The following is a 16500-nucleotide window of genomic DNA, read 5'->3' as shown; positions in this document are numbered from 1 at the left end:
TTTTTAATTAACTAGCTCACTTAATTAATGATAGATGACAATTATTTATAGTGACATGATTTTATTTTTAAAATTTCAAAATATATTTCGTAATTAAAATGACTTCGTTTTGAAAAAAAAATAATTTTTTTTTGGCTTTGAAATAAAAGAATTATTTGAATTTATTTTTTATAACAATATATTTCGTGGGAAAAAACAAAATAAGTTAAAATTTGTATTTTTCGATAATTCTCAAAGTTCGTGGAATAAAATAAAATAAATCAAACTTTTTGTATTTTTTTAGAACTTTTAAAGTTCATGGAAAAAATCAAAATAGACCCAAAATTTGTGTATTTAGCCTCGACCGGGAAACCTGCAATCGAATTTCTAGATCTAATTTATTTTTGTATTTTGGAGAAAAAATTCCTAAATTTGTAGATTCGACTTATTAATTTTTTTCTTTTGGAGAGAGATTTAATTTCACTGCTTTTATCTGAAAAATAAGAATGCAAACGAGCGAAACAGATACAAGCATTCAGTTGCATAGAGAAAATTCGGCATTAAAATTGGATCAACAAACCTGGATGAACACTTTGCACACAACCACACACTCAATCCTTATTGCCCAAAAATCACCAATTCGTCGTCGCGCTCCCACAGACTCCAACCATTTCTACCAAATACTAAATATCCAAAATTACCTATAAAACCTACGAGAATCGCGGCAACCTCAATAGCTCCGACGTCGTCAACTGCCTTGGACGATAACGCGCCGGCGACCAAACCGTCTGCCTCCGGCATTATCAACTACTACGAGGTATTCAATTCTCGATTTTTGCATATACTATACTTAAATCATAATCTATTTTGAGGAGCTAGTTTCATTGTATAAAAAATAAAATTCTTTTTCTTAAGTGCTTTAAATACTAAATCTTGTGCATGGTTACGATGAAATTCAAGGGTGATCAAGCAGACCCAAAAATGAGGGCATCTTAAAAAAGCGTGAAATTGAGATAACTTCGATATCCAGGCCGATAAAGCCATAAGATTTTATGGATTTTAATGGATAATCAAAACAGAGGTAGATTTACTCATATAAACTGGAAATCAATTGATTCAAGTTGTTTCCATTTTAGTGCAATTGAATTGATGATGATGTTAGAACCGGGTACACGATCAAGATATTACAAAAATAATATTTTGAGAAATTACAACTCAAAATAATTGAAATATTACAAAGTAAATAATTTGAGAAATTACAACTCAAATAATTTGATACAACTGAAATACACTGTATAAATAAATTATACGTATAAACAAAGTCGAGTCGAGATGAATCTCTTCCCGCAAGAAGATTATCGCCCCGGTAGTGCTCTTCGGTTAGGCGTATCTTCCCCAAAGGTAAAACGACTTCGTCTCGTTGGATGTAGCACCACAATCCGGCGAGCTCCGGCGAACTAAATAGGATCAAGAACTGAGCACAAGTGTTTGCAGAGAGTGTTGTATGTAAATGGCAGAATGCAGGATTTTGTAGTTATTGAGTCGTTTTTGCATGCTCTCCACAAGCCTATTTATAGACATATGGTAAGTATGAATTCAATACATTGAATTCCACTCCGACGGCTGGAAGGTTGAAGATGTGGCCGGTGGCAGCAGCCATTGAAGAAACTTAGTTACAAAATTGAAGACGCCATGCAGAAGTCGAAGCTGGCGTGCTTCTGCTGCTGCTGTGACTTGTTCTGCTGCTGTGACTGTTGTTGTGGGCTTGGGAATTAATTCAGTTGGGCCAAGAAAATAATTCTGTTGGGCCAAAAATTAAAAGCCCAATGGAGTTGGTCCAAAAAATAGTTTGGGCCCCAAACACCACCCCAAAGCACCAATTGCCAAGATCCAAGTCCTTGGCCGCGGCCCGTACCCGACCCGCCCGTCCGGCGGCGGCGGCGGCGACGTCGTCGTCCGTCCGTCCGTCCGTCCGATCGATCGTCGGCGGCGGCGCGCGTGTGTGTGTGCGCGCGAGGCTAGTACTTAGATCAAGCCCACTAGCAAGCCCACAAGTCAATTTATCAACTCCATGTGCTTTGCTATTCTTATACATGAAAAACATCTCTATGTTTTCCAATGTGGGATAGCATTTGTTTTCCCTCTTCAACATCCAAACTTTGACATACAATATCTCACTCATCGGAAATCGGTTTTGAGACTTCAAGTATATCACGTTGATCTACTCGAGATGTAGATTAACATCCAATCATTATTTTAATTAAATAATAAATATTTAATTAAATAATAATTTCCAGATATGGCATTAAAACCATATTTCCAACAATCCCCCACATGAGTGAGAAAACAGTATGCGAAAGTATACAAACACTTAGCTCAGTCCTCTTAAGATACAACATTGCATTTGGAGAGGTAGCTTGTGGCTTTGAACCTGCCATAGTCAATATTATCGAGTATACCGGCGGCCTAGTGGATATGGTTCCTTGAACTAGTCCTCCTCGGTGTATACTTAGTCAATAATATTGACACAATATTGCTTCAATCCTTATTCGTTCTCACGTTTGTGTCCATTACTGGCCTTGGAACACCTCTTTGGATTCATAAGTGTTTCAATCGAAGCGGCCCCACTTCACACTTACATAGGTGACTCTTAACTCAAGTATCCTGCTATACTTGTCCTCTTCGAGGAGTTCTAGAGTCATTAAAAGTCAAAGACTTAACCTCACCACGTGCAGGTTTCCGAACACTCACTGTTCTACAAGGAATAGGCAATTCGAGTGTTCAACACACGGATTTTCATAACTTAGTTGTCCCATTGAACCAAGTTCTTGGGATCCTCCAGTCATCATGGTTGGGTTGCCACTATGATTATCCTTAATTTGTGGACTTCAAACCCATTCCCCCTAACAGTTTATACATCTGATCTCGATGGATACTTTTTGTCAAAGGATCCGCTATGTTATCAATTGATCTTATATAATCAATTGAGATAACTCCACTAGTGATCAAATGTCTCACGGTATTATGACGTCGACGAATATGTCTCGACTTACCGTTATACAAATGGTTTTGTGCTCGTCCGATAGCAGCTTGACTATCACAATGAATTATCACGGACGACACAGGTTTCGACCAACATGGAATATCCTCGAGGAAATTTCTAAGCCACTCGGCTTCTTCACCAGCTTTATCCAAAGCTATGAATTCTGATTCCATGGTCGATCTAGCAATACATGTTTGCTTCTTGGATTTCCAAGACACAGCACCACCCCCCACAGTGAATACATAACCGCTCGTTGAAAACGAGTCTTTGGCATCAGATATCCAATTTGCATCACAGTACCCTTCAAGTACAGAGGGTTCCCTAGTATAATGAATCGCATAGTTTTGAGTATATTTCAAATATCTCAAAACCCTTTCAAGAGCTTTCCAATGTTCATTACTAGGGTTAGCTGTAAAGCTGCCCAACTTGTTGACCGAGCATGCTATATCGGGACGAGTGCAATTTGTTAGATACAACAAGCTCCCAATAATCTTCGCATATTCTATCGCGTCAACAGGTTCTCCCTTGTGTACACTCAAATGCACACTAGGTTCCCATGGTGTCTTAGCTATTGGCTTGTCAAAAGCGTTGAATTTCTTTAACACTTTCTCAACGTAGTGAGATTGTGTTATAGTAATACCATCAGGTCTTCTTAGAATTTTAATTCCAAGGATAACATCAGCTAAGCCCATATCTTTCATGCTAAAATTTTTACTTAGCATGCCTTTGGTTTCTTGAATCACTCGGGAATTACTTCCCATGATGAGCATGTCATCTACATAAAGACAAACAATAACATATCCGTTATTAGAATTCTTAATGTAGACACATTTATCGCACTCATTGATTCTGAATCCATTTGACAACATTACACTGTCAAATTTTAAATGCCATTGAAGCGGTGCTTGCTTCAACCCATATAAAGACCTTTGAAGTTTGCATACTTTGTGCTCTTGCCCAGGTACTACAAACCCTTCAGGTTGCTTCATATATATTTCATCTTCCAACTCGCCATACAAGAATGCAGTTTTCACATCCATTTGGTGAATCTCGAGATTGTGCAAGGCAGCAATAGCGAGAAGCATCCGAATAGATGTTAGTCTGGTCACAGGTGAATAGGTATCGAAGAAATCGTACCCTTCTTTCTGCCTGAAACCGTGAACGACAAGTCGGGCTTTGTACTTATCTATAGTACCATCAGATTTGTACTTCTTCTTTAGGATCCATTTGCATCCTAAAGCTTTACTTCCAGGTGGTAGATCCACTAACACCCAAGTATGATTCTGCATAATGGAATCAATCTCAATATCGATGGCTTCTTTCCAGAGAGCTGCATCTGAGCCAGACATAGCTTCTTTAATCGTCACCGGTTCGCCATCTAGCATCAAGACAACATAATCTGGTCCATAGACATTAGCTTTTCTAACTCGTTCCCCACGTCTCGGTTCTACATCCATAGGTTTAGACCTTGGTCTTTTCCTATTAGGTGGTACATGATTAGAACCCGTGGCATCATCTACTTGAGTAGAATTACTAGCTACTTCCATAGGTTTAGAACCTGTAGCATCACCATCAACTCCATCATTAGAGTTCGATGTACCTTTATCCTTGTTAGGATAGATATTTTCAAAGAATATAGCATTCCTTGATTCTATCGTTGTCCCAACATGTATATCAGGTATCTCCGATCTGTGCACTATAAAACGATAGGCACTGCTATTAAGTGCATGACCAATGAAGATACAATCCACCGTTTTAGGTCCTATTGTAACTTGCTTTGGTAAAGGCACTTCTACCTTGGCTAAACACCCCCACACTTTGAGGTATTTATACGAAGGTTTCCTTCCTTTCCATAGCTCATAGGGAGTTACATCTTTCCCTTTGAGTGGAATCTTGTTCAAGATATAGTTGGCCGTTAAGACAGCTTCCCCCCACATGTTCTGGGGTAATCCTGAACTAATCAACAAGGCATTCATCATCTCCTTAAGAGTTCGATTCTTGCGTTCAGCAACGCCGTTAGATTATGGTGAATAAGGAGCCGTCGTTTGATGGATTATACCACTTTCGTTGCATAATTCAGCAAACGGAGCTACATACTCTCCACCTCTATCACTTCGAACCATCTTAATTCGACATCCAAGTTGATTCTCGGCTTCATTTTTGAAGTTTATAAAAGCTTCAATAGCCTCATCTTTACTTTTCAATAAGTAAAGGTAACAATACTTTGTGCAATCGTCTATAAAGGTGATAAAGTACTTCTTGCCACCTCTAGTTTGCACGAACTTTAAATCACAAACATCGGTGTGAATAAGTTCCAAAGGTTGAGTGCTCCTTTTTACCGATTTAAACGGTAACTTAGCCATTTTGGCTTCAACACAAACTTCACATTTTTCTTGTGAGTTGTATTCATCAACTTTTAGTAAATTCATTTTTACTAATCTCTTTATAGCATTTAGATTAACATGTCCAAGTCTACAATGCCATAAATCAGAACACTCAATCAAGTAAGCAGAAGAGGTTGATGCATCTTTATTGATCTTAGCCTTGGCAGGCTTACAAGCTCTTACACCAAGTTTGAAAAGTCCTTCGGAGGCATAGCCTTTCCCTAGGAACTTTCCCCACTTGCGTATTACAACATAGTCAGATTTGAAAAACAATTCAAAATCCTTATTCGTAAGCCTAAAGCCCGAAATTAAATTCTTTCGGACAGTTGGAACGTGTAATACGTCTTTCAATGTGATCTCCACGCCCGACGTGAGTTGAAGAATCACATCTCCCATGCCGAGGACTTGGGATGTCCGTTCGCTAGCCTCCATTATCGTTTTGTTTTCCACTTCTTTGTAGTTGTGGAACAACTCACGATTTATGCATATATGGACGGTAGCGCCGGTGTCCACGAACCAAGCGTTCGGGTTGTCCACATGATTCACCTCGGAGATCATGGCAGCAAAGTCATCGTGGTTCCAATCGTCGAAGTCCTTCTCGACGTTGTTCACGTTGCCATTTGCTTTCTTCCGCTTTGGCTTGCGGCAATCCTTAGCCATGTGACCTTTTTTGTCACAATTATAACATACACCATCAAACTTTGATGGTTGACTACCGCTTTGCTTCCCTTTACCCTTATTATTAGGGTTAGGGCGACCACGTTTGTTGTAGGGACCGCCTTTCTCGGCGAGATTGGCCTTTGCCTCCATCGGAGCTTTTCCCTTTTGATCACGACTTCTCACGTGATCCTCCATTTGAAGCTTGGATAACAATATCGGCACGGACATCTCCGAGCGCTCATGCTTCAAAAGGTTTTGAAATTTCCTCCAACTAGGAGGTAATTTCTCTATGATGATTGCAACGAGCAATGCATCCGCCAAGGGCATCCCTTCGGCTTGAACCTCATGTGAAAGATTTTGGAACTCTTCCACTTGGTCCATCAATGGTCGGGAGTCAACCATTTTATATTCCAACCATTTGGCAACGACATACTTGGTAGTATTCGCCTTGTCCACTTGATACTTTAGATCAAGGGCCTCCCACAATTGTTTCGCGGTTTCATGAACCTTGAAAACACGGTAGAGCCGTTCGTCCAGAGACATGAGAACGGTGTTACGACACAAGTAGTCGCCGCGACACCAGTTCAAATATCCGGCACGAATTTCTTGGCTTGTCTCCCCTTCCTTTTCACTCGGGGTTGGAGGTTTATCCTCCATTAAGAATCCGGCAAACCCCACGGTTGTGAGGTAGAATAGCATCTTCTCTTGCCAATATTTGAAGTTCTTGCCTGAGAACGTTGATGGTTTCTCGGCAAGACCAATAGTTCTAGATGTTGACGAAGAAGCCCCCGTTGATGCAAACGAGGAAAATATTGACGACGTGGTTGAACCGATGGTTGCAGAGGTGGTGGAGCCATCCATATTGACGTCGGTGTGAGCCATTTCTCGAACGTGTATCAACGGCAGAGAAATATAATCTTCTTGCGATTGTTAGAACCGGGTACACGATCAAGATATTACAAAAATAATATTTTGAGAAATTACAACTCAAAATAATTGAAATATTACAAAGTAAATAATTTGAGAAATTACAACTCAAATAATTTGATACAACTGAAATACACTGTATAAATAAATTATACGTATAAACAAAGTCGAGTCGAGATGAATCTCTTCCCGCAAGAAGATTATCGCCCCGGTAGTGCTCTTCGGTTAGGCGTATCTTCCCCAAAGGTAAAACGACTTCGTCTCGTTGGATGTAGCACCACAATCCGGCGAGCTCCGGCGAACTAAATGGGATCAAGAACTGAGCACAAGTGTTTGCAGAGAGTGTTGTATGTAAATGGCAGAATGCAGGATTTTGTAGTTATTGAGTCGTTTCTGCATGCTCTCCACAAGCCTATTTATAGACATGTGGTAAGTATGAATTCAATACATTGAATTCCACTCCGACGGCTGGAAGGTTGAAGATGTGGCCGGTGGCAGCAGCCATTGAAGAAACTTAGTTACAAAATTGAAGACGCCATGCAGAAGTCGAAGCTGGCGTGCTTCTGCTGCTGCTGTGACTTGTTCTGCTGCTGTGACTGTTGCTGTGGGCTTGGGAATTAATTCAGTTGGGCCAAGAAAATAATTCTGTTGGGCCAAAAATTAAAAGCCCAATGGAGTTGGTCCAAAAAATAGTTTGGGCCCCAAACACCACCCCAAAGCACCAATTGCCAAGATCCAAGTCCTTGGCCGCGGCCCGTACCCGACCCGCCCGTCCGGCGGCGGCGGCGGCGACGTCGTCCGTCCGATCGATCGTCGGCGGCGGCGCGCGTGTGTGTGTGCGCGCGAGGCTAGTACTTAGATCAAGCCCACTAGCAAGCCCACAAGTCAATTTATCAACTCCATGTGCTTTGCTATTCTTATACATGAAAAACATCTCTATGTTTTCCAATGTGGGATAGCATTTATTTTCCCTCTTCAACATCCAAACTTTGACATACAATATCTCACTCATCGGAAATCGGTTTTGAGACTTCAAGTATATCACGTTGATCTACTCGAGATGTAGATTAACATCCAATCATTATTTTAATTAAATAATAAATATTTAATTAAATAATAATTTCCAGATATGGCATTAAAACCATATTTCCAACAGATGATCCTTACATAGATAACAAATTAAATTTCAACTTACTGAGTTTTGTTGGCCAAAAATGGACATACTAGGCGCATTCGAGAGGTGGAGGCACAGAGAGCGGCAGCTACCCAAAGATGCCCATGAAAAGGTTCGTCTCTGCGTTTATCGGAAACCCACAACGGCTACTCAAAGAGGCATGATGAAACCGAAGTTCCTGAATGCAATGGTTCTTGAAAACATTGTAATGGCTAAATGCTAACTTATTAGTTACTAGCAAACATATTAACACTACTAATCTCAAGTCTCTTTTAAAAAACACCATTGATCTCAATTCTCAAGTAATTCAAGAATCACTAAGCATTCAAGATATCAATACTTGGATATAAAAAAAAAACTAGCCTGCAAAGCTCTTTTCATATTGATCATCACAACAAACAAGTTCTTATTCCTTCTTCCCAATCCCATGAGACATATTGTAGATCCCTCTCCCCTATCAAACGAGAGCATGAAAGAGAAAGAGCAGTTACAATCAAATAGAGAAGCAAGCAAAAGTATCAAACGAGGGCAGGAATTGGCGCTTACAATGAGATAGAGAGAAGAGGCAGCCAAAGCAAGAGGAATGGCAACTGAGGTGATTTTGTCAAATGGTCCTTTTAAATAAGTGTGTTTGTGTATGCTTTGGAAATGCTTCTGCTTTTCGATGAGCTTCTCTCTTGGCCTGAAGGGCGGCTCAATCGTACACATCCTGCACCAATTTGAAGCTGTAGTTTCATGGAAACCAGAATAAATTGTTGCTAAAATCTCAAATCTATTTCTTGCGAAATTTCCATAATATTATCAAGCTCTAATTAGTTCCTCTGCACACAGACTCACTCATTACCCTCCACAGTTTTGGGATTTTTGGTTGTTTCATCCCAAATCATAAAGTTCAAACACAAAAATTGGTCAAAAGCACAGTTGATTAACTGAAAAAAAAAATAACTTAATAATTCAGCATTATAATCCATTCAAATCCTTGTTATGAGTAAAATGACAGGTCGCAGCTAATCGCTTCGAGAAAAAAACATATCGCTTCTTCTTCTTTAACAGAAGAATCATAATCTAACCATCTAAACGAAAATATTTTTTTGCACCAAACAGTTTATCGATGCCACATCGACTTGAAAACATTATCGTAGTATTCTCTATTCCAGATATGCTTCATCTTTCTCTCTCTCTCTCTCTCTTAAAAAAACATTTTTCATTTTAGAGATCTTCATCCAATACAAGATAAATTGCGAAAGCGTACACACATGAAAACATCTTATACATTCAAGCAGAAAAAATCTCAGAACTCAGAAGTTGATAGCAACAGAAAAAAACTACTTGCCTTACTCCAAGCGTGAAAATCCCCGAGCAAAATTGCAAAATAATGAAGTTTGCAGAGTTGATGAAATAACAGCAAAGGAGAGAGTCTGGAGAAGTCCAGAACTTTTTTGTTGGTTGGGCCCTATTGAAGGATCCGTTTCAGGCTCATGCCCCAAGCCCAATTCTTATTAATATAGTAGTATTCCATTTCATACATATTACGTATAAATGTGCATTTGATACCATCATGACTTCACTTGATATGTTGTTGCTCTGTGTTAAATAAGTACTACTATCATATTTGTATGATAAAAGAACAAATATAATAGATTACCGAACCCTTTAGCAATAGGCTCTTCATAGGTAGTTTTATTGATATTCTCAAAAAGAAAAAATAGTTTTATTGATAATGAGATTATCAGAGGTGGTTTTGGACACTATGCAGGATGGTCGATCGCACATGACCTAAAAATATTAGGGCCTCAAGAATATATAGATCTATATTTATTTTATCGTACTATATGATAATCAAAATTCATTAAATTATTTAATTGTTTAATGTAGTGCTAGCGGTATAGGGCCCTATCTTAAATTTGCAGCAAATGTTTGATATTTTTTTTATTTACATCCCGGCATCAATCCTCTCTTGCAAATGTTTGATTTTTTTTTTTATGTACATCCCAACTTTAATAAATAAATGGCTCTAATCAGCATCAAACTATGCGCCATTTTTCTCTTTCTAAAACTCATATCTTTCATCTTTTCTTTTCTTTTTGGCGATCTTTCAATTTTAGAGCAAGATATTTTTTTACTTTTCTTCTTCCCAACAATGAATAAAGGGTCCAAATTTAAGAATTTACACATGACTTACGTTATCCTAGCTCCGCCCTTTCTGAGATTAGGTTATCATATATATAGATAGAGAGAGAGAGGAAGAGAGACATATATAATTTATGTTATATGAGAGGTCAAACTAATTTGCTTATAATAGAAACGATTCTAAAAAGAAAAATATAGTTAGAAACTATTCACGAATTATAAATATCATTGACAGCTATGACAAGTTTATTAAAGTGTTTCAATAGTTTAATTTGTACAAATAATATGTGCATCATTCTTCACTCGCAATACATTTTAAACTAACTCATCAAAAAAATACATTTTCAACTAACATTCTTAAAATTCGTACGCACGAAAAAAGTGTATGCGCTCTATAAAACACAGAGAGTATAATACCATTATTTATTTGAGAGCGTTTCATCAATAAATATTCATAGAACGAGGTATAAATTATATATGATATTTAATATAGGGGAGGGCTAGAATAAAATCACTCTTAAGTGTATAAAATATAAATGATTTTCAGCCCTTAGATCATCAAGATCTACGGTTGATTCGTAGCCATGTTGGATGAATTCGTGGTCCTGAGTTCGAATCCCAAAGGTAACAAAAAATTATTTTTCGCAATTCGTAACTCTGTATAAATTCATACGTGTTCTACATAAAATTCGTACATTAAGAAACATTTATATTTTATACACTTAAGAGTGTTTTTATTCTAGCCCACCCCACTTAATATATTTGTCTTCTTCTACTATTAGATACATGAATACTACTATAATTGTTGTTTAGTAAATTTTCTGTCGTGATAAGGTATCACACCATACTTGCAATTTGACCTATATCTATGTTACGTCATCGCCACTCCGCACCGTTGGAAGGGCATGATGAAGTCTCTCTTGATGCTATGTGTGAACGTGTCGGTGACAATGTATTGCGCAGTGAGGAGATAAGAGGGGACAATGACGAGGCCTCGATTCCTGTCAATTTGAAGATGTTGTTGGTTTTTATTTTATTTTAAAAAATGATATGGCATAGAACAACGTTGTTTTGTGTATTTTATTTTTAAAAATAAAATAAAAATTAAATAGTGGTATTCGGCGAGCCATGTCACAATTTAGGAGGCCAAAAAATATTCACGAGATATGTTAGATAAAAACCTAGTAGTTTGGATTTTTGAAAAATCTTTTTATAGTTTGTGAGGTTTTTGATTAAAACGAGTATGGTTTTGAGTTTATTGTGATATTTGCTCATAAGGAACTCATAAATTTATTTTCCTAAATGATAATATTATAATTAAGATATATTCTCAATTATATTATTAAAAAATATCCCATTTTTTTTTTAAATATGGTACTATTATAATTAAGTAGGTATAGTTGTATATTGCACTTGAGTAAACTTAGTATTCTAAAAAAACAATACACTAATGAGAAAGCAACATATTTTCTCCGTCCCACTTACAATTGCATAATTTATCTAGACACAAAAATTAAGAAAAAAGTATTTAGATTATAAAGTAAATGATACCAATTGTAAGAATGAGGTGTAGAGTACAATGACATAATTTTTCTAGACACAAACATTAAGAAAAAAAAATAGTATTTCGATTGTAAAGTAAATGAGGACTACCTGTAAAATGAGGGGTAAAGTAATTGAAGACTACTTATTTAGGGGGTAAAGTATGTTGGATATAAAAATTAAGAAGAGTTAATAGTTCTAATTATTTTTATTTTTTAAAATTATACTATTCTAAATGGGACAAATGGAGTATTTACCTTAGCAACGTATTTGCTCAAGTAGATTGATCTAATAAATGTATAAAACCAGACAAAAAACGAAATGGGTGTAGAAGTAGTTAAATTTATAGTTAGATTAGTGGATATTCTATATCTCAATAAGCCCATAAAATATTTCGGAGAGCCCAAGCCCAATATTTAAAAGACCAACACATATTTTATTGTAGAAAAATACTACTACTCCACAATGGCGGCCGCTGCACCTAATATTTTACTAACATTCAGAAGTTTAACTCACAAACACCACACTCTCTCTCCCCACCAAAACAATGGCGGCCGCTGCAGCGATCTCAACACCACCCACTTTCAATCTCTCCTCATCTCCCTCCCGAAACCCTAATTCGTCTTCTCTCTCCCACCTCAAGCTCACCTCCTGCAATGTCAATCTATCAATCTCCTACTCCCAATCCCAATCCCTCAAGCTCGACCGTAATTCCCGATTCGTAACCGCCGCCGCTTCCCCGTCCTCGGCCTCCCCCGCCGCTAACGCTACCAACTCATTCCACGGCCTGTGCTACGTCGTCGGAGACAACATCGACACCGACCAAATCATCCCCGCCGAGTACCTTACCCTCGTCCCTTCCAACCCCGACGAGTACGAAAAGCTCGGCTCCTATGCCCTAATCGGACTACCCGCCTCATACGGTGCCCGATTCATCGACCCCGGGGCCACTAAAACCAAGTACTCAATCGTGATTGGCGGCGATAACTTCGGTTGCGGCTCGTCCCGTGAGCATGCTCCCGTGGCGCTGGGAGCATCCGGCGTGGCGGCGGTGGTGGCGGAGTCGTACGCCAGGATCTTCTTCAGGAATTCGGTCGCCACCGGAGAGATTTATCCGTTGGAATCGGAGGGGAGATTGTGCGACGAGTGTACGACTGGGGATGTGGTGACTATCGAGCTTGGTGAGAGTAAGCTCATCAATCATACCACGGGGAAAGAGTATAAGCTAAAGCCCATCGGGGATGCCAGCCCTGTCATCGAGGCCGGTGGGATCTTCGCATATGCCAGGAAAGCTGGGATGATCCCTTCTCGCGATGCCTGAAACACTTTTCCGGTAAGTAAATTCGTTGCTTTGCAATATGTTCTTCTTGTTGTGTAGCTCTATTTTTTGTTGTGCAATAAAAAGTGGTCATTGTGGTTTTTGTGTGTATTGCATTTAGTACTTATGTTGACAGGATATATATTTCGATGAAAAGAGTTTTTCTTGATTGGTTAAGAATTTGATTCTCTCCTCTTTAAAGTGTTTAGAATTTGATTCTCCTATGTATGAAAGTTTAATATCTACCACAAAATACATAAAATTGACTTCTATTAGTTTCTTAGGCATCATGCTTATAAGGAAGATCGTATAAACAGAAATTAAGTTAAAGCATTCGCCATTACGAAGGAAACAGACGACTAGGGTAACATGCCAAGTAGTGCCCGTTTTCGAAAAAAGGTTGTAAAATGAGGATGATGAGATGTTTTCAGCGATTTTGGTTATAGTATGTACCCTTCATTGCTAGTTGGTAACCAGTTCACTAAGCACAAATATCAGTACCAATTAGTTCAGAAGCAGTAGAATCTTCGGTTATTCAGGCTGTCTATTTGACTCATTGGCTAGAAAGACAAGGGGATATGTAAAGAAGAGGATGAATTGTTTGATTAAGGATCATGGTCTTGATTTGGGTGTTAAAGTCTAAAGGATTCGAAGAAAATTATGTAAATGATGTAGTATTTCTTTTTTACTGGAGTCTGGTACCTAAAATTGGTCGGTGCAAGATGTGATATTGGATGGATATCTTGTCCTAGGTTTATGAAAAAAAAATTGTTATCCTTGGAGGTTGTGTGGGGGAAATTTGGGGCTATACTACCATTTTGAAGTGCATCAAGTTGCCAAGGCTGCTAGTGCACCAGATTGAAAATATGTAAAACTTGACATATAAATTTGGAGAATGTGTGGTACATAAAACATTAACTTATCTTCATATATATAAATCTCACATAATGTAGAGGATCATGTTAGCATGTGACATAACAGAATAGAATAGGTATGGATACAGGTACCGTTGATTAACATTACCAATAAGAATGTTGTACAACAAAATGTATACATCTCTTGCCTCAGTCTTGAAACTTAACGAAAAATTGGGCTCACAATTCCGGCCTTATGGGTGAAGAGCAATAGTAAGTACTTTGTTGTGCATCTTCTACAACTAGGGAGTTTAAATTGGTTAATAAATCCTTTTATCAGATGCCATGTTTGTCAATTGTTTAATTGTTTTGATGCAGGTATCATCTCATCCTGGCTTCTTTATGAGTCTTGAGAAGAGGCAATTGACATTGTGAAGAATAATGTGTACTTGTAGTGTGATAGGTGATGCATGCTTCTTTGTGTTGCTTTAGTTTTAGTGGTTGAATCAAAAACTTATTATCTGTGCTGTGCTGTGCTGTATTGAGATCAAGTTCCTGTAAGGCTGTTTGCTGCATTAAACAATCACGTTTGCTTCGATTTCTTGCCCATCTTCTCATTCTACCTCAAATTTTCCATTAGATTTTCACACTTACATTGATCAGAATTTCTTCTTCCTCGATGGACCCTTTTCATTTAACTAGTGTTACACTCGCACTAGTTTACAACTTTTAAGTTCTACATATGTACGAAATTTAATTACAAAAGCAAAGAGCAACATTTTAACAATACAAAATAAAATGTACTCCCTTCGTCCACGAAAAAGAGTCTCATTTGGGGTTCACGGGTTTTAAGAAAGTTGTTCAAATAGATGTAAGTGGAGTAAAAGTAAATTTATAGGGGTAGTATTACTGTATTAGTGACACTTTTAAATTTCTTAATCCTAAATTAACTTTTGAAGTTAATATTTATTAACTTTAATGATATTATTCCATTAATTATCCCACAATTTAATTTGTGTTAATAATCCAGTTTTCGATTTATTCAATTTCTTCATACTTCAATTCCAATTCATTCAGACTTCAATACCTAGTGATTGCATAAAAAAAAGATTACAAACTTCAAATTCAGATTTCCAAAACTAAAGAATACTGGTGGTGGTGGCATAAAAAAAATTAGCGACCCTCAGTGCCATCAGTTGTCATCACAGGGCGACACAGACCAAGGCAAAGCATCAATTGCAGATTATCCACAAAAATATGGCATCACCAGCCCCCAACACAAAACCAACAGATTATCCACCACATCAAACACATTGTAAAAAATATGGCCTAACCAGCCCTCATCACAAAACCAACAGTTTCAACCCGCAAAGTTGTTTGGTCGGCGTTCTTCATCGTCGATGAAATCATCCACGGCCAAATCCTCCAAAGGCAGAGGCGTTTCGGGCACCACCGTATCCACCTCCGAAGATCGGTGATTTGACCGAAGAGGAATTCGTCAGAGGCGATTTGAAGGAGGCGACGCTTTAGGGTTTCGGGCTCAGATGGAGGCGGCAATTTGGGGTTTCGGGCTCAGAAGACGGCGATTTAAGGGAACAGCGAGGGTTGTCGTTTTTAAATTTAAATTATTTAAAATTTTAGTTGTTTTCCTAATACATAAGTTATTTTTTAAATATATAAGTTATTTTATTCACAACAATGTAATGTATTTACTATTTTCTTATAAATAATTGATGTTAATTAGATACTTAATATAAATATTACTCCCTCCGTCCCACTAGACTTGACACTTTTGAGTTGGGCACGGAGATTAAGAATAAATGGTTAAGAGTGTAAAGTAGGTAGGGTCCACTTATTTTATGTGAGTGGAGAAAGTAGGGACCACATACTATTTTAGGAAAGTGCCAATTCTAGTGGGACAAACAAAAAAGGCAAGTGTGCCAAGTCTAGTGGGACGGAGGGAGTACTAATTATAGTATAAAATATAAGACATATAATTAATAATCTTATGTTTTTAAGATAAATCACTTAACGAGCTTGTTCACGAGCTAACGAGCCGAGTATCGTCATGTTCAAGCTTGACTCGTTTAGCTAAACGAGCTGCTCATTAAATTACTGATCGAGCTTTTATCGAGTCGAACGTTGAATAGCTCACGAGTAGCTTGACTCGTTTACAGCCCTATCTATGAATGACAAATAAAGTAAATATGGAAGTCAAAAAAGATAAAATTGTATAAAAAGTGAAACATGGCTCTTTTTCATGGACAAAAAAAGAGGGGAAACAAGACTCTTTTTCGTGGACGGAGGGAGTATAAAACAAAATACTAAATATCTCATATAGTAAATTTTGAAAGAAAAAAAAAATCTTATATTCTCAATAAACCTACAATCTTTATCATCACCACAAATCAAATTTGCAAACCTTAAAGATCAAGAGGATAATGATTTTTTTTTAAAAGAGGATAATACTGGTTTTCCATTTTTTTCTT

General features: G+C 37.8%; 3 protein-coding genes across 3 annotated transcripts in view; 2 read left to right on the top strand and 1 right to left on the bottom strand.

Moving 5' to 3' along the window:
• LOC131020541 (uncharacterized) overlaps positions 1 to 16500 on the top strand; it is a 1142091-nt gene that overhangs the window by 610314 nt on the left and 515277 nt on the right. The window lies entirely within an intron of this gene.
• On the bottom strand, positions 8229 to 9502 carry LOC131020751 (uncharacterized). Its single transcript, XM_057949767.1, has 2 exons — positions 8714 to 9502; positions 8229 to 8621 (listed from the first exon to the last, which is right to left on the bottom strand). Exons 1-2 carry the CDS (start codon positions 8873 to 8875, stop codon positions 8574 to 8576), a joined length of 210 nt encoding a protein of 69 aa, XP_057805750.1. The 5' UTR covers positions 8876 to 9502; the 3' UTR covers positions 8229 to 8573.
• LOC131020619 (3-isopropylmalate dehydratase small subunit 1-like) lies at positions 12264 to 14607 on the top strand. Its single transcript, XM_057949548.1, has 2 exons — positions 12264 to 13172; positions 14390 to 14607. The coding sequence occupies exon 1, from the start codon at positions 12387 to 12389 to the stop codon at positions 13158 to 13160; it is 774 nt and encodes a 257-aa protein (XP_057805531.1). The 5' UTR covers positions 12264 to 12386; the 3' UTR covers positions 13161 to 13172; positions 14390 to 14607.

This window comes from Salvia miltiorrhiza, chromosome 1 (genome assembly GCF_028751815.1).
Source record: "Salvia miltiorrhiza cultivar Shanhuang (shh) chromosome 1, IMPLAD_Smil_shh, whole genome shotgun sequence".
NCBI lineage: Eukaryota > Viridiplantae > Streptophyta > Magnoliopsida > Lamiales > Lamiaceae > Salvia > Salvia miltiorrhiza.
Note: the sequence above shows the minus strand (reverse complement) of the source record. Positions and strands in the feature narration are given on the sequence as shown.

What these genes read in the sequence shown, in the direction of transcription:
- LOC131020751 (XM_057949767.1), bottom strand. Translation starts at nt 8,875, where the DNA reads ATGTGTACGATTGAGCCGCCCTTCAGGCCAAGAGAGAAGCTCATCGAA. An exon ending in CCTCTTCTCTCTATCTCATT is followed by an intron (nt 8,622 to 8,713) that starts GTAAGCGCCAAT and finishes CTCGTTTGATAG; the next exon opens with GGGAGAGGGATCTACAATAT.
- LOC131020619 (XM_057949548.1), top strand. Translation starts at nt 12,387, where the DNA reads ATGGCGGCCGCTGCAGCGATCTCAACACCACCCACTTTCAATCTCTCC.